The sequence below is a fragment of the Notolabrus celidotus genome, chromosome 7 (genome assembly GCF_009762535.1).
Source record: "Notolabrus celidotus isolate fNotCel1 chromosome 7, fNotCel1.pri, whole genome shotgun sequence".
Lineage (NCBI taxonomy): Eukaryota > Metazoa > Chordata > Actinopteri > Labriformes > Labridae > Notolabrus > Notolabrus celidotus.
In genome coordinates this window covers 11,466,472-11,488,040 of record NC_048278.1, presented here as the reverse complement: position 1 = coordinate 11,488,040, position 21,569 = coordinate 11,466,472, and the positions used below count along the sequence as shown (strand labels likewise).

At 39.7% G+C, this 21,569-nt stretch overlaps 1 protein-coding gene across 1 annotated transcript; it reads left to right on the top strand.

Moving 5' to 3' along the window:
• Positions 1–447: 447 nt before the first annotated feature.
• Positions 448–21,527, top strand: LOC117815473 (collagen alpha-1(XVII) chain-like). Its single transcript, XM_034687210.1, has 55 exons — positions 448–513; positions 635–710; positions 1,373–1,414; positions 2,428–2,655; positions 2,815–3,060; positions 3,177–3,224; positions 3,313–3,363; positions 3,489–3,536; positions 4,772–4,921; positions 5,050–5,148; positions 5,508–5,576; positions 5,679–5,759; positions 6,098–6,148; positions 7,387–7,548; positions 7,692–7,772; positions 7,875–7,919; positions 8,616–8,738; positions 8,836–9,135; positions 9,226–9,276; positions 9,361–9,387; positions 9,848–9,874; positions 9,969–10,031; positions 10,123–10,227; positions 10,318–10,371; positions 10,966–11,001; positions 11,093–11,146; positions 11,387–11,458; positions 12,004–12,066; positions 12,929–13,000; positions 13,132–13,158; positions 13,248–13,283; positions 13,541–13,576; positions 13,693–13,809; positions 13,918–14,034; positions 14,148–14,246; positions 14,327–14,377; positions 14,477–14,539; positions 14,648–14,707; positions 15,147–15,173; positions 15,263–15,313; positions 15,731–15,811; positions 15,999–16,037; positions 16,422–16,547; positions 16,637–16,750; positions 16,842–16,937; positions 17,101–17,229; positions 17,343–17,408; positions 17,640–17,777; positions 17,868–18,008; positions 18,176–18,337; positions 18,507–18,656; positions 18,767–18,913; positions 19,022–19,102; positions 20,353–20,442; positions 20,984–21,527. Exons 2-55 carry the CDS (start codon positions 647–649, stop codon positions 21,031–21,033), a joined length of 4,806 nt encoding a protein of 1,601 aa, XP_034543101.1. The 5' UTR covers positions 448–513; positions 635–646; the 3' UTR covers positions 21,034–21,527.
• Positions 21,528–21,569: the final 42 nt, after the last annotated feature.

Here is a 21,569-nt window from a genome sequence, read left to right as displayed (position 1 = left end):
TGTATTACAACTTAGACTGATAATAATCTGAAGTAAATTCAGTGACCTAATTATTTGTAACAACTTTCTTGAACATGTCTGTGAGAGCGAAGATACCATAATCATATAAAATGTCTCATGTCAACATATGTCTCTGTTTTGACAGTGTCTGCCGTGCAGACATGCCTTTATGGGTTCAATCCACCTGTATGACTGCTGGCTGAAGATTAAATGTCATTTCCTCCAGCTATGACTGAAACCGGAGACCCAAGTTTTCTGTAGTGATTAGCCTTCATACTGTAGGTCCTTTTTTAAAAGCAAAGTCACATTCATCAAGTGAACAAAGAGCTCCGCCCTTTCCATATAGCTGCAGGTGAACCCTTTAAATCAGTGGCATGTTGAATTGTAAAGAGACCTGTCCTTTAGAGGAAGGGTTACAAAGGATGAAATATGACCACATGAAAGGAGAAAAAAAAGACTTTTTCAAAAGGACTGTAAATACTGCCTGAGGGAACGATAACTTTCAAGTGCAATGTAATATTAATACACCTTCTCACATTTGAACCTTTCATATTCAGCACAGTAGCCTGTGAGTCTTTCCTCTTAACTACTTTGCATAAGAAAATGACAAAATATGTTCTTTATTTTGCAACAGCTATAGCAGTGGATGGATAATCTAATTACAGCCCAGGCTGTCAGCTCGGGTGGAAGTTCTGGAGGAAGTAGCAAAGGTAAGATCTGAAAATGCAAATACAACAACTTAAGTGTTTAAACTTGTCAGTTAACTTTTTAAAAATCTTTATTTTGTGCAGAGTTTACTTTGACTTGATATTGAGTAAGGCACAGTGTGTAGTAAAAGGGTCATTATAGTGGATTGGACGAAATGAAAATAAGTTTATATTTCCTCTGTTGAAAGTAATCCATTCAGTAATAATTTAAGCAGTGTCCACCGTAGCTCTGTAGTCATTTTCATTCTTTTTTTTCCCACCGTAAACAAATCATTGAAATGATATCAGTGAGTCCAGAGTCTGTTTTCAGACCCACATCCTTGGCAATAGTCTGTCTGCTTTTGAGGAATAACAGACCATTGCTATGAACTGCTATTTGAAGACCGATCTGAAACATGAACCTTACATGGTCATGTGACAAAGGCATTGAGAGATCAATGCTAATATTGACAACACAGTATTGTAGTGGACAGTATTTAAAAGGCAGGTTCAGCCAAATTCCATAAAAAATACAAACAAACTTCTAGCGTGTTTGAGTTTCTTTCTGTCATTTCAGCCTCTACCTTGGTGTAATGGTGGTGAATCAAACACTTCTAAGACATGGTGCAAAAAGTATCATAGAACCAAATACATGTTTGTTAAAACTGCTTTGTTCTTATCCACAGTGGTCACAAAAACAGTAACTACTACTAAACTGACATCACAAAGTAAGTTGTGCCTTCAGTCGTCTCCACACTAAGCATACTGAGGAGCTGAGGATGACTTTTATCTATCTTATAGTTTAGCAAAAGTTTAGATAAAGATTTATTAACATCCATTGGATTCATTTTTGAAGAATATTGATAGATGCTGCTTTTAAATATAATGGAGTGGTCAAGGAATAAGTATGCTAAAATCATGGTCAGCATCTGAGGGAGCAAGAGACTCCCCCAAAACTTCCTCACTTCCCCTTAGTGTCATTTGTCTTTAGCCTGCTAAAATATCAGGCAGTGTTTTTTAAAAGAGAAAACACTTGAAAAATCAACTGTACTCTGCTCATTTAACATCAATAAAGGTGAGACTTAGTGAGCAGCTAGCTTGTGAAGACAGCAGCAGCTGAATCTATTCTAATCTTCGGACTATGCGTGCTGATTTTGATCTGGATGTGCAAACAATTCATAGTATTTTAACATAAATCAGCCGTACTGAATTTAAGAGAAGATATGGATGAATGCAAGTTTTAAGTATGCTAGGGCTGAGCTCGAGGCTCCCTTTGTACTTCCAGCAGTGACAGCTTGTCTTTTTATCAGACAAGAACAATCACTACCCTGGGCAACTCCAGCAGCAGCACCTATATATTATATGAGTGTCTGAGATCAATCTGAGGCAAGAATAGAGGAATTTAATGGTGTAGTGTTATAAAGCAGCATGTTTAGGCCCATTCCCAGTCAAGCAGAGGCTTAACATGGGAATGCTGTTTGGCTAAAAAAAAAAAAAAAGGGAAGAGGGGTTTCTCTTTGTAGGTCAGGTGCTGACTCTGCTAGTGCAGTCTTGTAGGAGAAAGTAGATTGAGGCAATTAGATAAAAGTCATCCTCAGCTCCAGAGGAGAAAATCATCTGGGTGTTGATTAGGGCTTTGATGGCATGCTTTGAAGACACAGGAACATTGGATTTACAATTCACCATCATTTATTATAATGATGTGTCTTATCCTCTTTTCCTTTCTTTTAATTTCCTCTAGGTGATTTTTCTCTGAGTGCAGGAGGGTCAGGGGGAAATGCTACATCAGGAGGCCCGAGCAGCTCAGTTTTCATCACATCCAGCAGCTCAAATGCTACCAGCTCTGGTGGATCTGGAGGCATCAGTGCCACTACTATAGGATCTTCTTCTTCTGCTGTATCATCAAGTGGAGGAAGCTCAACAGGTGGAGGAAGTTCAGGAGGTGGAGGAAGGTCAGGAGGTGGAAGTAGTTTGGTAGTTGTCGGGAGTTCTGCAGGAGGAGGGAGTTCAGCAGGTGGAGGAAGCTCATCAAATAGAAGCAAATTGGTAGTTGCTGGGAGTTCTGCAGGAGGAGGGAGTTCAGGAAGAGGAGCAGGGGGCTCTGCAGCTTCAGGGGGCTCATCAGTAGAGTTTAAGGCTTCCGGAGGGGGTTCTTCAAGCATGTCTTCTGGTTTTGTGTGTGATAGTAGGGAGGTAAAAAGGGAGGGGGGGCTCGGTGCTGTAACGGTTTCAACATTGACAAAGACCAGCCACAGTTCAGGAGGAGCTGGGGAATCCAAAAGAGGCTCAACCTCTGCAGTCTCGTATTCACCTGCCCCAAAGGAGAGGAAGAACATAACCACCATGGCAGCAGCTATGTCAGAGGTGTTTGACGGTGAGTCATAGGTCAAAGGTCAATGGCAAGCTGTTTGTTGTTTAGATCTGCAGTCAGCAAATAGAAGAAAATAAACTGAAGGTTAAAGAGAACTTTATTTTGTGTTCATGTCTCAGAAAGTTCAAGCACAAACTCTTCTCCAGAGTACAACAGGAAAGAGTATAGTAAGTATTTCTTCATTGTCAAATTATATCTCTGGAATGTTAGCATGTGTACAAACTGTAATTAATGAATTATTTTTGTACCTTTCAGTGACAAGTACAACTACAACTTCTGCCACCAGAGGGAGAAGTCAGAGCAGAGGTACATGAGAGTGCTGACACAATTCAATGGTTTATAAACACTACACATAACTACACAATTCAAAAATTACAATGAAGATTCTTTTCAGCATAACAACATTTACATATTTTTCTTCTTTTTTTTAGAGAGTGAGATTAGAGCCAGGCTTCAGAGTGCTTCACCCTCAGCAAGCTGTAAGTATGACACAGCAAAAACTGTATACAAAATGGACTTAGTAACGGTGATGTCACTCATTGGTTTGTGGAGAACAATTCTGAATAGAAATGTATTCACACTCCAACAGAGTAGATGGCAGTGATGCACCTTAGCGCTGGTTGTAGTCTGACCATAGACTGTATAAATAATGGACGTAGTATCCGTGACGTCACCCACCTGTTTCTGAAGTGCTGTTTTGAAGCCATTATTGGGGGGAACCATATCTGATATGCTGAAGTCTACCTAACTTCTGTTGAAGTAAAGAGGCGGGCTTTGAGCCTCCTAGCCAACAGTTACAGTATTCCCGCACTATTCAAGTAATCTGTGCCTCATAATGGAAAAATTGTAATCTTAATATCTTCGAAATTGCTGCATAAGAAAAAAAATCACCCTCTGTACAGTGAGTGCCGATCTAAACGAGAAATAAGCTATCTAGACTACACTCATTTTTGTACTAGGCTGTAAACCTGTTTATTTCTGCTGTAAAGATCTGCTTTTTTGAATTTGTGTTTGGTTTCTGGTACTTCCGGAGCCAGCCATTGGCTTCAATTCACGCAGCCGGTGGTTGCCGCTTGAGTCTGACACATTCAACAACAATTTTATTGATGTGTGTAGCGCTTGTCCTGGAGGAGGAGGTAGTGGATCCTGAAGCGAGACCAGTTGAGAACCACAGTTTTATAACGAGAGAAAAGATGTACTAAAAGACAAATTAACAACTGAACAAGGCATGTTGTAGATCCCTGTAGCAATGATACTTGTCTCCGACTCTGGTTAAAATGTGGCCAAAGAAGTACTCTAAATTTTTCTAATTGTCCAGTTGGCAAAAAAAAGAAAACATAATGGGCAGAATAAACACCAGCAGTTTAAGAAATAATTTAGGCAAGCCAGTGAGTTCATAAACTCACGAGGTAATAAATCAATCAAGTAGAGTCATATGACTATTTTAGAATGCCCTCTCCTGGCCATTAGAAGGAATGCATTTGGCATTTGCTTTGCTTCACACCACACATAGGCTTTTTCTTTGCTGCATTACATCCATGGTAAATCCACATGCCTAATCCTTAAGGTTGTTTTCATGATGTTTGTATACACTTTAAGACTGCTGTCATGTATAATCATTAAATGCGGTCAGTTTGAGTTTAAAGTAAATGCTGCAGTTAAAGGAGGGCAGAGTACTCCTTCCCCTCATCCCTTCTGTGCCTTTCCTGTGCAGGGACTGAACTGGATGATGTGAAGCGTCTATTGAGAGGAAACCGCTCCACCAGCACGAGCCCCAGTCCGACGCAATCCCCCAACAACACCCTGCCCATCCCCAAGAAAGGCAGTGTGGAGACTAGGACCATGTCTGAGAGCTCCAGTGCAGGTTATTCACCCTCATTAGATATGAAATACTGCAGATCGACATAACATGAATAAAATAGTAACATATGGTAGTAATGATGCTTTGTAGTGAATTTTTCATCATTCACTTTCACTTGTCTTCTCTCCTAGATCACTACGGCAGCATTTGGTCTGGAGGTGTGAGCAGCAGCTACGGTTACAACACAAACCCCAACAACCTGTCCACTACCTCCACCCTTTACCAGTCAGGTCAGTCACACAAGACAACCAGTAAAATCAGACCCCTGATGCAAATAACCTGTTGGAAATAATTCCAGATGTAAATAAACTTTATGATTTTAAAAAAAAATAATGGACGTTTTTTGAACATCGGCACCCAGGGGCCCATTGTATAACTAGGATGAGCATTTCATAGAGAAGAAGAAAAAATAGATGACAGAGTTTAACAGCTCTCATACTTATGATCTGCTGAGACTTGATACTGGACATGGCCTGGAGTCATTTTTGTTTTAGACCCAATGTATGTGACAGTATTTATAGAAGGCAGAGATAACTTTGTATTTTCATGCCCACTGTGATAGATTGTAAATAACCTTGTTATCTTTCAGGAGGAGTTCAGAACAACCTGGCGCTCGGCTCCCACTCTATGAGCGGTGGACTCTCAGTTGGCAGCACAGGTGAGTCCTGCATCGACATGTCACGGACCACAAGGGTTTCACATCCTCAGCTAGGCACTAACAGGTGATCAAAATGTCTCTCTCTCTTGCTCTTTCTCCTAGGTACTTTATATGGAGTTCAGAATAACCTGGCCAGTACCAGCCCCACTCTCATGTCTCCCACTGGAGCCAGCACACAGATAGGTAGTGAAGTGATGATTTATGTTACAAATTTGTATGGATTTTCTAAATGATCTGATAATGTCTTTTTTCCACAACATAATGGGAAGAAGATTTTTTTTAATTAAGGTATTAGTTGGATGCCACTTTGGTTTAATGCTTGAAGCGCAAGCCCCATGTCCACTTTTAAAAAAGCCCCTCAGTTTTTCAGTAAAGGTGGTTATAAAATCCATCAAACAGAAATTAAGATTTACCAGAGCACTTAAAATGTGAGAAAGTAACATAACGGTGAAACAGTACTGAGTATCAGCTGTCGAGGAGTCATGCATTAACGTCTAAATGTGTTTTTTTTCTCCTTACAGTTTATGGTGTGCAGAAAAATGCATCTAGCCCTGGAATGAGCCCAACCACAAGTGAGGCTTGTTATAGTGTTTATGAAACATATGGATTCATTCACTAGTAAAGCAGAGTTCATGCACTCACATTAAACAAAGAACAAAATATTCTCTCTGGAGAAATGTTATACTTCAAACAATAATGTCAAGTCAAGTCAAGTCAATTTTATTTATATAGCACATTTAAAAACACAGCAGAAAATGACCAAAGTGCTGTACAATACATACAAAAAGAGACAAACAGACAACAAGGAAAGCACATCATTGGGGGTTTATACCTATTCAGGGCTAGAGGACTCAAATGCTAAAATATAAAAGTGTGTTTTGTTTAGAGGCAAGACTTAAAAGAGTCGACAGAGGGGGCAGCCCTGATTGAGGAGGGGAGGCAGTTCCAAAGCTGATGCAACTCTGTTGAGATCATAGGCTTAATTTAAGGAGTGGGTGCCTCCCCACAGCCTCAAAGTGAAAAACAGGGAAGCACATTAAACCAGGATTCTTCTTAAGCTAGGGTAAGCAAAAAGGAGGTGGATTTCATAGAGGTGTGTGAAAGTATGACCGTAAAGTACCAATGAGGTAATCTGTTACCCTATTAAACATTTTCCTGATGATGTAACGTTCCCCGAGGATATTAAAGGAATTATGGGAGTAGTACTAAAATATTTTTAATGTACAAAACAAGGGGACATGAACATTTCAACACAAGAAATGCCAAAAACACAAAAAATGAAAGGCTCATAATCTATATGAAGAAAAAGAAAAACCTCCACCCGAGGACCAGAAACGGATGTAGGCCAACGTGACTTAATAGTTTTCGATTTATACTTCCATCTGTGGTGATATAAACAATAAAGCAGGATTATTAATGAGCAACCTGATTATTAAACATGAAGACAATAAAGGCACCACTGCCTCCAAAATACAAAGATTTTGAGAGCACAAATTTGGCTTCAAAACCATAGTCTGAAATTTGGTGGGTGATGTAATCAATGAAAGGGCCATTTCTGGTTTACAGCTTTGTCCATACGTTTCAAAAGTTGAACTATTAATTATGACTACATTCTATGTTTTTTATGCTCATATGCACATACTGTATATATTTACAAAATGTCAGAAATATGCAGACTGCTTTCCCACTGCTGATATAGATAACATATATGTTAATTTCTACATTGTAATGATAACACCACCCACTGCTAGTTATTGACAGTATACTGTATGTGTTTCTAATGTCTTGATATTTCTTTGTTTCTCCACAGTGGCACCCAGCAGCCCCGCTCCTGAAGAGGCCCCAGGCAAAGACTTTAAGTTTGTGCTGGTAGAGAAGGAGAACGCTCCAGTCAAGAAGGAGACAGAGCGACTGATCATGACCAAAGACACAGGGAAGCAGTTCATGTCTGCTGCACCTGCTAGTGCTTTTGGTAAATTAATACATATACAATACTGGGACTTCTAGTACTACAAACTCTGTAATACCTCTATTACCCGCTGCTTAAATTACTCAAACATAAATCAAACAGATGTGTTGTAGTAGTTGTAATGTATGGTGTTTGTTGTCTTTAAGGTACTTACTCTGAGGACTCACTGAAGAGAGAGAAACAGAAGCTGTCATCCAGCACAGTGGAGGAAGGAACAGATGCTAGATGTAAACCAAAACACAACAAAGCTAAAACTTTTTTCAATTCAACACCTGTATAATTTTTTTTGTTGAAAATTAAGCCTAATATTGTTTTGTTTGTTTTCAAAGCTGCATCCCTGAAAGTTTCCACAAAAGATAAAGCAACCTATGCAGGTACTGTGTAACTTTTCAGTTTTACTTTATGCTCTGTATGCTATCGTTTTGAAGTGACATCAGAATTTATCTCTTAGTTTTGAACATTTTGCTAATGGCATAATCTATTATTGATAACATTTACATTGTGCAAAGTAGTCATTGCAAAATCCCTGTGTATCTGGTCTAATGCTAAGCTAAGCTGTCTCTTGAATGTAGCTTTACATTTAGCATACACAGTATATAGTGTATATAAAAAATAACAAAACATGCACATAACCCTTTTGGAAAAGACGGTTCCAGTCTCATGCTATAAGCTTAAGCTAAATGCCTTTTGCGTCCTACCTGTTACTCACGTTTATCATAAAGCCATGAGAGTTGTATCAGTCTTCCCATCTTTCTCAACAAGAAACAAAAATTACATTATTTGACAGTGTCTCACTTTTCTTTTAAGAGTTTGAGAAGCAGAAAAACTATAAAACCTAGGGACTGTAAGAGATTTGACTCTGACGCGTGTTGGAATATTTAAATGTGATTACCTGTAAAATAGATATAAGGTTCTAATTAACCATCAAACACTAATTTAAAAGAGAAAAGCCTATGTCATTGAAAACGTTTCCATGAAATGCTCTTCTAAAACATGAATCTTTGTTCAAACAGAAAAGCTTGAATAGGAAATTAAAATATGATCTATGTTTGAACCTGTTTGTTTTCTAGAAATCCGTGAGGATAAATCAGACTCTGGGTTCTTCTCCTGCTGCAGCTGGTGGAAGTGGCTGCTCGGCCTCCTCCTTGGCCTGCTCTTCCTCTTAGGCCTCCTCTTTGGACTCATTGCTTTGGGTTAGACATTAATCTTTTCTATAAGCATTATTCACTTTCATATGGCTCTTTCATGGTTATCCTCTCATGTCTACTTTCTTCTCTTTGGCCGTCACAGGTGAGGAAATAAAACGTCTCAAGAACCGTGTTGATGCACTTGAAGCCATCACCGGAGCCTCAGCCAGAACCAGCCGCCTGTCTGCCTCCTCTGGCATCAACATCATCGACCCACTGGAGTCGTCGTACATCGATAGAAGTTCTGCTGGATCCACTCTGACCCGCTCTGACAATGGCATCAACCTTGGAGCTGCAGGGCCAGGAGGAGGCACAGGGAGCGAACCTGGACAGGACAGTGCTGCCCTGCAGAGAACAGTCCAGCAGCTGGTCAGGGCTGAACTCCGCTCTGATGTTATAAGAGGTAGAGGAAAAAAAACCCAGAGGTATAAATGAAAACAGCTGCCATGAATAACACCTCAATGTGACTGATCTTACAGTGTTCTTCTTTCAGACACACTTACGTACTCAATGAAAGGGGAGAGAGGAGATCCAGGACCTAAAGGCATGTTTGCACAACTCCTTAAAGGATCATAAATTCATATTATGTCAATAACAGCACTAATTCTGACTGTTACTGCTCCGACAGGTGATCCAGGAAATCTCGGACAGAAAGGTGAAGAAGTCAAGAAAAATTGCTTTTCTGTTTCAAATTTCTCTTATCAAGTACTTTTCAAGTTTCCTAAACATGTGTCTTATTTCAGATTGTCTAAATTTACATTTTTTTTCCATTTCGAGAAAACTATTCTTATGTGACATCTTTGAATTTAAAAAGCATTTGTTTTTAATCCTGAATGCACTGCTTTTAATATATCTGTGTTTCTTTTCTGACCCCAGCGATGTTTTCATGATTTAAAAAAAATACTAATTTTTTGACATTTTCTTGGTTATATTGAAGAATTGTTTGCTTATTTTTAGGAATATTTTAAGTAGTTTGTGTATTTTCAAGCTGGTTTCTTGTGGAAAATGATTCTGCAGATCTATCAAGTCTTTTATAAAAATAAACCCTCAGCACTTTGTGGGGAAGAAATCAGGCTCTAAAAACTAAACCAACCTTTTAAATTGGTCTTTTGCAGGCGATGGTGGATTCCCTGGCCTGCCAGGTAAGACTGAGATCCAATGTATTTCCGCTTTTTCCTTCAATCTGATATTAATAAATCTCTCTTTGTTGATTCACATATATTTGTCTTCCTTTAGGTCCTCCAGGGCAGATGGGTCACCCAGGATTGGATGGACCAAGAGGACCAAAGGGAAGTGGAGGTATGGTATCTATACACTGAGAACATTTCATCTGTTTTAAGAGACACTTATGTTAGGAGACATGGTCTGATGTCTGCCCATTTCTGAACAGGTGAGACAGGTTCTGAGGGGCCACCAGGTCAGAGAGGCCGAGACGGACAGATGGGCCCTCGTGGAGAGACTGGACCCCCAGGATTTGGAGAGAAAGGAGACAGAGGTAGGAAATGTTCATGTTATCAGTTTTGATTCATATACAATTATTTGTTGATTACTTGATAATGAAACCTGTTTATAACAGGATCCCAAGGCGAGTCGGGACACCCTGGTACTGCTGGTGCTGCTGGACCTGTGGGGCCAAAAGGTAAGGTCAAAGGTCATGATGAAGTCATAGGTCAGGGTCAGATAACACTTCGAAACTACTATTTTGTAGCTATCGTGGGTACCCATTGCTCTGCATTTCCAGATTGTCAGTTATTGTTCTAAAAATGGGTCCATCATTTACACAGTGCTTTGAAGAAGCCTTTAAACTAAGACACTGAAACACCATTTTATTAGGTCAATGTTTAATGAGAGGGGTAGCATCATTTTCTGGTAGAAATATATAACTGCACTTCTTTTGCAACCAGTAGAGTTGCCTCCTTCTGCTTAAAAGACTACAGGCACTATCATATTAGCTTCACTTTGAAACCAAAAGGCCTCAGTTCAATTCTTATTTACAGTAATTGGTTCTCAGTCTGACCCTCAGTCTGCAGCCTTACTGGTAGAAGGCTGTTGGTCCTTAGCACTGCTCCATTTCAACCAAGTGTCTTCTGATAAGTGATTAGAAAATACTAAATGGAAACAGCTGATGGGTTTGGACAATGTGAAGTTGAAGCAACTGTGAATGAGGGAGAAAATCAGTGCATACATTAAGGAACAGTGAACATGTTTTTTCTTACTTCCCTTTTTGATTTAGGTACCATGGGAGAGCAGGGTGCCTCAGGAAGCACAGGTAAAGATGCCATTTGACATTCTTTTTAACTTTTTCTGTGTTGCATTTTTTGATAGCAGCTGTGTATTAACGCTGTTTTATTTATCTGCAGGTGCTCCTGGTCCAAGGGGCTTCCCCGGCGATGCAGGTGCTCCTGGAGCAAAAGGTACATTCAGGCTCTATCTTGTTAGCATTTGAATAACCCGCATGACTGAAACTACGGTTAAAACAGGCCAAAATGAAGCTGTTGATGAATTACATTACAACTCTTAACATAAAACCACAACTCAGTTATTACAACTCTTCAGAACATTGTCTGAGTAGTTAGGTATAACCTTTGTAAGTCAAAGGTTATGACTTAGATAACCTTTAAAGCTCTGTTGGTGTTTTTCTGTGTTTCCTGCAGGTGATCGGGGCACAGCAGGTTTGCCAGGAACCAAAGGAGACCTGGGAGAGAACGGGCCACGAGGACCAGCAGGTGTGTCTGAGAAATACTTCTGCAAAATGAACTACAAGAGTTAAAACAACATAAACTATAACTTTTACGAGTAGCACAGAGGCCTTTGAACCTTTTCTACAGACTTTTAACAAAAAAAAAGTAATGATAGTATGTACACGCCTTCTCTGAAACTTTAACAATTCATTTATTAATGAATGAAAGCTCTGTTATCCACCCAGTGATACTGGAATTTAAAAAATAAGAATAATTCAAAAGTTATGACAACCATTCTTCATTTCCATACCATTTCAAAATATGTGCATGTACAATTTCTCAGTTTCATTCATTTCAACAAACAGATGTCATCTGCAGACATTTTCACAGATGCTCTAACAGTCATCTCAAATATTGCTTTAAATAAAGCACAACTATGTTGTATAAATGTATTATTATTATCCGGCCTATATATTAGGAATGGATACAGGTCAATAAAACACATGTCACAGAATAGTTATTAAACCTTGTTACATTTTCTTTCTTGGTAGTTTGAGGGACAAGTCTTTAATTTGTGTTCTTGATTGAAGGTGAACCAGGACATTCTGGACCATCGGGACCTGCTGGACCAAAGGGATTCAAAGGAGATGCAGGTGAGTAAAAGCGATTTAGAATAATTGTATAAGAAGAAAATAACTATATTGTACTGTGTTAAATAATTGTTAGAAGATGTTGACAACACAACCAATGTATGGATTGATGGACCAAAAAAAGGCACAAGAGCACATGTGTAAAAAAAAGCAGGAGTTGAATTCAATCAAGAGGCAGTGCATGGGTGATCAACCCAAAAAGAGCAAGTTATCCAATAAGAAGCTAAAAGGAAGGCAAAAGTCAAAACACGAGAAAACCTCATCAGTAAGAACTGGAGTGAGGCGACACTGGAGAACACGCAACACACCGGCAAGGAGAGGGAAGACACAGGGAATATATAAGACAAGGAGACACTGGTGTATCTAATTAAGGCAAGATTGACACATGAGGCAGGGAAAACAATTGGGGCAGGATCTAGAAGATGGAAAGAAGGGTTAGTACAAAATAAAACCAGAAATGTGTCAGTAAAGCCTTAAAAGGGATATAATGAGGACTGCTTGTTTTCTGAGTTTATTCTTCTACTGGCAGGGTAAGGTAAGTGTCTTTGATGTATTTGACATGGTGACCATGCTAGAAGATGTGTGTGTCTGTCTTTAATAAAGCAAGACTTGGCTGTACTTGGCAAAGAGCACTTCTCTGAGAAAAACAAGTGCTGCTGAACTTAAAATGTATGAGCACATACAGATCTACTGAAGCTTGAACAAAGACTGAGTGTTTGTCCCTTCATGTTGGACTTGATTTTAACTACAAAGATAAGACATTAAGGATAACCAACGTGACTCTACAGTTATCACAAATCCCGACTGAAACTTAAAAAAACCCTGACGTTTCAGTAAAGATTGAATGTCTCTGTACAAAATGCAGGTGAATCAGGTTCAACGGGCCCTCCTGGTTCGAGAGGACCACCAGGAACTCCCGGTGATGCTGGAACTCCAGGTACAAAAACATTTCCAACAAACGGCATCCTACATGATAGCCTGAACTCATGTGTTTGTCAAGAGAGCTCACTCGATTGTATAACCGTTTGTTTACTGCCTCACTAAGAGCTGCTTTTATATTTTATGCAGGCATTCCTGGGATTCAAGGACCCCCAGGTATGAGAAGATGTGTCAAAATGAATACTTAACCACCTGTACTGTTTAGATTTAGATGTCAACACTTCTGCTCGGATTCATTAATACAGGTATTGCTGGAAGCCCAGGACAACCTGGTGGGCAAGGTAATGCGTTGTTAGCTCCCTTAAACATTAGATGGATTGCACCGGACACATAAATAAATAAATAAATAAATAAATAAATAAATAAATAAATGAATAAATAAATAAATAAATAAATAAATAAATAAATAAATAAATAAATAAATAAATAAATAAATAAATAAAGGGTTTTGCAAACTTTATTCAAAGGCCAGTAAATAATGATGTATGTCTGTGATATTAAGTTTCGTTATGCGATCTAATTCAGCGTTCTCTTTTAGGTGAAGCAGGGTTACCTGGTAAAGTCATCGGTCCAAGTAAGCATCAGTAGCATTTTGTGTTATAACACATGAATAAACAGATTTTATTGAGTCCTTTGTTAATTTTCATCTTCTTAAGTGAGACTTGTGCTTGTTTCTGATTTTGTTTCCAGTCGGCTCAGATGCTCTGGCCATTCCTGGACCCCCTGGCCCTGCTGGACCCCCAGGTCCTGCTGGAAACCCTGGTCTGTCTGGTCCCATTGGCCCAGCTGGTGTTCCTGGTCAAATTGGTACATCCACAGTCTTGACCCACCTTAATCATTTGACACATATCAGCTGTTAAATATATTCATGTCCTTAATCGTCTCCTCTAATGAAACATTGGCATTATCGTTAAGGTGGTAAGGGAGCACCAGGTGAGAAAGGTGAGAAAGGAGATCAAGGGGAGAGGGGAGAGAAAGGAAAACCTGGTGAGCCCGGTGAAAGTGTCACAAAGTTGGAAACCCGGACAGACAGTGAGTGATTATCTTTTCTTTATTCATCACTTTAGGTCTAGTGGTAGTCTTATCATCTTTACTGGAAGTTACAGTAACACTCACGCCACATCCTGCGTTTACATTTCCAACAGGCCTGTCATCAGGGGCTGGACAGCCAGGCCCACCAGGCCCACCTGGACCTCCAGGGCCCCCTGGAGAACTTGGTCCTGAAGGTCCTGAAGGTCGTGCAGGTATGTTGAAAGTATTTTTTGAAATATTAAATGTTTTTTCAAACGGCTGGGAGAAAGATTAAAATGTTCTTCTTCTTCAGGTGAGTCTAAGCAAGGTCCCCCGGGAAGAAGAGGTCCTCAAGGAGAGCCAGGTAAACAAGAAACACACATTACAGACATAAAGAAAGATAGACCATCATCATAAAGAATGATCTCTGCAGTATCATCACAAAGCATGTATGTCCCTATAGGTTTTGGTGTACCTGGACCTCCAGGGGTGAAAGGAGAACCTGGCAGCTTTGTGCCTACTTCAGGTGAGTGAAGGAAATCTAATTTCACTTCTACAACATAACACGTGAAAAATCAAGCCTCTCCTGTCTCTTTTTGGCTTGTTTGATGTAGTCTCCTCTGTTTTGTCTCAGAAACCTTTTTCGCTGGACCACCAGGACCTCCAGGACCGCAAGGCCCTCCAGGTTCACCAGGTAAGTTTAACAAATCTGATACTTCTGCAAAACTTTCTGCTAGGCTGTGCTTCAATATTCATTCATCCATAACATTTAGCACTATTATACTTTGATGTGAAATTGGAAGGATATAGAACTGCATCTGGTTGCATTTTTAAAATATGGAAGCAAGCCGAATTTTTGGCTTTACTAAGCCACAGTCCATGCAGCCGCTGGTACATAATGCCTGAGCAGCTGTGCATTTCTCTGATGTGGTTGGCAAATGCATGGATAAAATGTTATATTCCCAAGGATATTTTTATATTCCCTTTTTTCCAAGAATGTTTAAATTTAGAAATTCAGCAAAACGTGAAAGAGGGTTAAAGTGTGATGTGTAATATAATGAAGAAGCAGTATGTCCTCTTTATATTTAAACATTTATTGTTGTATTATTATCATTATTATTTATTGTCTTTAGGTGACCTAGGACAACAAGGGTACAAAGGTGAGAAAACTACATTGAATATGGTTTTAAGACAATATTTATTTATATAATACACATATTTGTGGATAATGTTATGATGTGATTTTTAGGTGAACCAGGTCAACCAGGCCTTCCGGGAAGTCCAGGGGAATCAACTATTGGTATGAAAAAAAAATCTGTCAGTTATAATCTTTTTCTCAGATCAAAAGAAAAAAAAATCTTTAATGGCTCTGTTGCTCTGCATTGCTCTGTAGATAAAAGGTTGGATTGTGAGAAATACACAACTGGTAACCCAAATCTTTTAGACACATGTGTAATACACTCTGGGCTTCAAGCTTGTCCCTTCTTCTGTCATAAATGGCCACTAGAAAATAACCTAAGCAATAGATGGCAGCATGTGTTCAACAAAACATTGTCACACAAGGTCCACTTCCTGGAAACGTTCTAAATCCTTTAGCCTTATCCAGTGGGCTTCTTTAGCAGGTGGTGTTCAGTGTTTCTAGGCCTTTTAAGAGTAAAAAATGGACCTCCCAGCTCCTAGACCAGATCTTAATTCATTGTTTTGATGTTCATGTCAGGTTTTCCAGGTCAGCCAGGATCTATTGGCCCTCGGGGTCCAGACGGTGCAGAGGGACCACCAGGACCACCAGGACCTAGAGGTACACTCAGCTGAATGTTTGTCTCTCTGATACTTCAAGTAGCCTCTGTCTTGTAGGTTTCCTCTTACTTTGATATATTTGGCAGACTTTAAACAGTTTGTGCACAGACACCTATCACTGACCATTATATTTTGATTCTACTGGATTGTTTTGTTCACATGTGAGTTTTTCACACTGTTCCTTGCAGGTGATATTGGAGCCCCTGGTGCTCCAGGAGCACCTGCAGGTAAGACTACTCTTAATTTCATTCCATATCAAATTGTGTGTAGTGATAACTTAGTAGTAATAACCAATGACATGCTTTTATTAGGTCTACAGAGTTGGGAGCATGCAGCAGCAATGGTGGCTTATACATTCCCCAAAGCACCACCTGCTAGTTAGTGTACATGCTAAATATTATAGATTATTTAATGATTATTCTCACAACTTTTAACCCCTAGGAGTAACCCTTAGTGAGAACTACAAGGACTGAGCAGTATTTGTAAATAATCAGAGGGAATTCAAATACAAGTTCACCAGTTTTATCTCTCAGGCAGGTCCACTGCTGCATGGTCAAATGATCAAATTGTGTACATGACATTTCATCACCCTTTCTGTGTTATTGAAACAGGTGGATCATACAGTCCTGGCTACCCAGGCCCCCCAGGCCCACCGGGACCACCTGGTGTACCTGGAAGGGATGGAAGTGGATCTGGATCAACCAATGTGGGACAGCACATTGCAGAATACCTACAGAGTAATCTATCTGTAACTTGATAAAGTACAGTCTAATGAAACAGTTTCCCAGTGATGTGTTTGAGACTAATTTATTTTGTTGCCATTAAGGTGGCAACATCAGGCAATACCTAGCTGGACCTCCTGGACCTCCTGGGCCTCCTGGTGCTCCAGGGACTGGGTCGGTCGATGATATGGCAAACAGAGTCCTTGCCTACATCCAGAGTAAGACCACGTATAGTCAGTGTTCAGTGTTACAAAGGATGATTTGAAATGTAACAGTGGTGAAAACTGCTTTGAACCCTCTCCTCATCAGGTTCAGGTAGAGGATATGACAGGACCCCAGGACCTCCTGGTCCTCCTGGTCCACCTGGCTCAGTCTCTATCAATGACATTATCAACCTACTACAACGTAAGTCAGGTGGTTTAAAATCACCTTTTTTACCTCACAAGAAACTTTCATGTCTAACAAAATGGATCTCTTTCTCTTCAAAAATCATGAAGCTGTGATTAGCTACCACACTCAAGAGCAGAACTTGTGAACTTTATAAGTGTGTCATTTTGTCTGTGTCCAGGAGAGGACATGAGAGGATACGTTGCTGGCCCTCCAGGTCCACCAGGACCTCCAGGAGGCGGGTCAGGTCACAATCCCTACCTTGTCAACACCCAGGAGGTGGCTGAACGAGTCCTCAGCCTGATGAATGGTGAGTGTTTCTGATGGACCTTGAGGTATCCAAATGGCTCAGGAGGCGTCTGACTTAAAACTTGTTCTGTGAGGACATGACCATGTTTGACCTTGGCTCCTGTTTATCTACAGACAGGGGGCATGCAGGTGCTCCTGGACCCCCTGGACCTCCAGGACCTCCTGGTAATGTGATACCAGGTACAATAAATAAATGAATGCATGAATGAATGAATGAATGCATGAATGAATGAATGAATGAATGAATGAATGAATGAATGAATGAATAGCTGAACTGATAGATAGTTCATGTACTGTCCGCCTGTAGAAGCAGGTTTTTATATGAATATGTTTATGTAGGGTGTCTGTTCATAAATCATCAGATCAACAAAAAGCGTCAGATTACAGATAGTCTTTTAATTCTCCAACTAGGTGGGTATCACACGGTTGCTGGCCCTCAAGGACCTCCTGGTGTCCCAGGTACCCCTGGCCCGCAAGGCCCAGCTGGACCACCTGGCCCACCAGGTTATGGAAACTACCTCAGTTCAGACATTCGGGACTACCTGCAAAGTGAGGGAACATGAAGCCTTCACCATTTCATGAGAGATTCATCTCAGAAAACATGTTTGACTTCACATCTTCAAATCTTTCTTCATCAAGGTGTTTCCTTCAGGGGTCCACCTGGACCCCCAGGTCCCCCTGGACCCGAGGGTCCCTCTGCTCCACTCCGAGGACTGCTTTCCTACGCTGAACATGCCAGTGCAGCAAGGATAAAAGCAGAACAACAGGGATACATCAGGAGTGAGCTGAAAGAAATACAAAATGAGCTTAATGGCTTTTATGGATGACTTGTAGCTCAAGTTCATCCCTAGTCCTTGATCTGGACCTAGACCCAGACCTAGACATGAAACTTAACACATTAAAGTTCCTGTTCTTTTTAAACTCTTGAAATGTTGTGTTGTCTTCAGGTGATGGCTTGGCAGGGTCTATGTTTGGACTTCCTGGTCCTCCAGGCCCTCCTGGACCCGCAGGACACAAGGGAGACCCGGGTGTGCCTGTCTCCAGAGCCTGGAGCATGGACACCGGAGACTACTCCAACATGGCTGCCAAAGTTACTGATTACATTAAATGTAGGTGACCCAGAAGAAGTTTTTGATTCTTTTACTGAAAATGAACTCAAAGCCTGAAGGTGATTTTGCGCTATAACTTCCTTTAAGTCCGACCTTTTTAACTGTCCTTTAGGTTTTAATGAGGCGAAAGCATCTTAACCTGCATTATAAAGATTTCTCTCATCAACAGCCCAGGGTGTGCTGCATGACATTGTGAAGGAATACAACAGTCGTGTATTCCAAGGACCCCCAGGACCTCCAGGCCCTCAAGGTCCACCTGGAAACAGCCGGTGGTTTGGTTCCCGTGGAAATGCCACAGATCTGCTGGAATACATCAGATGTAAGAGATTATAGCGCAATGTTACAAATATCAAATCATAATCTAGGATAAAACACAGCTGGTGAAGGCTGTACTTTAACCTGCTCCTCAATTTGTGTCTTGTTTTCCAGCTCATGGTCTGCTACGTGATATTGAACGGAACAACGAACGTGTCACCCAAGGGCCCCCAGGACCCCCTGGCCCTCCAGGTCCTGCTGGATACAGCCGGTTATTTGGTTCCCATACAAACGTCACAGATTTAGTGGAATTCATCAGAGGTAAATAAGAAGTAAATAAAAATGGCACTCACTGTTTGTAGAACAGAGAAAACAAGCTTAAAAAATGTGTAAATACATGTGAGAATGACTCGAATTGTCCTCTGACAGCACATGGAGCCATTGTAGGACCACCTGGGAGACCAGGACAGAAAGGAGACGTGGGATACCCAGGGCCAAAGGGAGAGAGAGGTACATCTGAAATGAAACCTAGAAAACATTTGACTTGCTGCTCACTTCATCTCGTTAAATAACATAATTTGAAAATGTATAAGGCGGTCATTTACCCCTGATGCATGCTTGGGATTGCTGCTTTTTCACAGCAGCTAAAGTCAGAGGTCAACCCATTCCTAGCTAACGTTGACAAAAGGGAGCTTACAGTAATGCTAGTTGATGACATCAACAAGCTAGAACTCATGTTTCATTTTGTCCTAGGAATGTATATTTCCTATCATAACTACCACACAGTAATGAGAGCTAAGTGAGGGATAGTTTATAGTAAGCAAAGGTCATATATATATATATATATATATATATATATATATATATATATATATATATATATATATATATATATATATATGTATATATATATAGTTCAGCGGATAAGAATCTGCACAACCACCCACTCACTATACATTATCCAACAATCCAGCTCAATAAACATCTAAACAAGTTGACACTAAGTACAGATTTAAAGATGATGTTATTGATTGAGGTATTTTTTATTCTAAGATAAGATAAGATAAGATAAGATAAGATAAGATAAGATAAGATAAGATAAGATAAGATAAGATAAGATACTCCTTTATTCATCCCACAATGGGGAAATTCATGTAGTTACAGCAGCAGACAAGAAGGTGTACAGTACAAGATTTTATCATTACTATGTATATAGCTAAAAAAGGTAATCCCTCAGATTTCAAGGTTGGTGGAGCTTCCATGGCAAATTGGTATTCTTATCAGCCTACTTCTGGGTCTGTTTCTTCTGGGTGTTTCCATTTGTGTCTTTTAACAGAAGACATGATGATGCAAAAAATGACCTGATTAAGTTTAATGCGTAAAAAATGAAAAAAAACAACAACTCTGTTATCCGCTGATATGTTAGCAAAGACGTTAACTTAGATAACAGTTAATCTGTTCATTCTGTTCAATATTAACAGAAGTTAACATTAACCTTAAAACCTGTTGAAAGTCAGGCAGTTTTCCCCCGAGGGAAGCAGAGAGCTAGCGACTTGGCAAACCTCTTTTTGGACTTAAACAGAAAATGGCTGCCTCATAAGATCTGATGAACAGTGATTCATTCTGAAGTCAATGGGAAAAAAAGAATGATCTTTCATGTCTTTCAGTAGCAGTACATATTATAGAACAGTTGCTTGTTAAGTGTTTTATAGTCAACCTGTGGCTTTAATTTCAAAGCACTGCTCTTTGTGTTGACACAGGGGAACAAGGCCATCCAGGGCCTGAAGGACACAGAGGACACAGAGGACAAGAAGGACAAGAAGTACACAGAGGACAAGAAGGACACAGAGGTCAGTTAAAACTTTATATTAGGAGCTGGGCCCTGCTCTTTGAATGTTGCATACTCTATGAGTATGTTTCTAGAAGCAATTTTGAGCCCATGCAGTGATTTCCAGCACAGAGTCATGTAGATCCCAGCAACCTATTATTTTTTTTAAGCCTTTTTCCTGTTACTGTATAAAGAGATTTCTCCAGATTCTCTCATCTTTTAATGATGGTATGTACTGTGAAAGATAAAATCCCAAATGCTTCTGCAATTTTGACTCTCACAGACTGGTGAACCCTTTTCAATCTGTACTACTGAGAGACTCAGCCTCTTAGGACTTGTTGCAAATGAACCTAATGAGTTGGAAGATGTTTCTTCGAATATCTTTATTTTAGGATTACAAAATTTTTTCAGTGGTTTGTTCTTGGTGACCCTACTTTTTTAAAGCTAGTTAACGGCATCAACTTATTTTGTAATTCACGTTGTAAATATAAATGGGACTGTGGGGGATGGTAAAAACCCAGTCATCAGTGTTTTAAAAGTTATTCAATCTTTTTTTTTCACAGGAGAATTCACTCTAAGGGCCAAAAGACGAAGGAGGAATGTAGGTGTTTAAGATAAGATATTACTTTATTAAGATATTACTTTATTGATCCCCCAGGGGGGAAATTCAGTGTTACTGATACTAATGGTGTTACTGTCTATTAGGACCATCATTTGGCATATTATGATTGATATATGGACTATTTGGGATGTGTAAAGGTGGTAAATGAACTTTAATACTGGATGTCTCTCACTGATCCTTTTTTTATATGACTTGAGATGTATTTTTTTATGTCTTTGATATTTTGTCTTTTTGAATGGAGGGATGTGTTTTGAATTACTGTATAGTTTTGAAATACTGTTTTGTAAATTGTCCAAAGGGGTCATTCAGCGAGGTGATATATTTTACAGATGTATCTGAATGAACCATTGATTTCATAAACCTTTCATTACATTTGTTTTCCCAACAAGATCATGTTTTTAAAAGTGTAAAGTTTTATAACAGGTTTCATCACTGCCAGAAAGTGTCTTACTAGATGTAACCATCAAATAATAAACACAACTGAAATACAGAAGAAAATGTTTATTTACAGCAAAATGAAAATCTAC

Excerpts from the sequence above, each read along its gene's own strand:
- LOC117815473 (XM_034687210.1), top strand. The coding sequence starts at position 647 with ATGGATAATCTAATTACAGCCCAGGCTGTCAGCTCGGGTGGAAGTTCT. Across the intron at positions 11,459-12,003 it reads CGGGCCACGAGGACCAGCAG|GTGAACCAGGACATTCTGGA; the intron begins GTGTGTCTGAGA and ends TCTTGATTGAAG. Across the intron at positions 14,035-14,147 it reads GTTGGAAACCCGGACAGACA|GCCTGTCATCAGGGGCTGGA; the intron begins GTGAGTGATTAT and ends CATTTCCAACAG.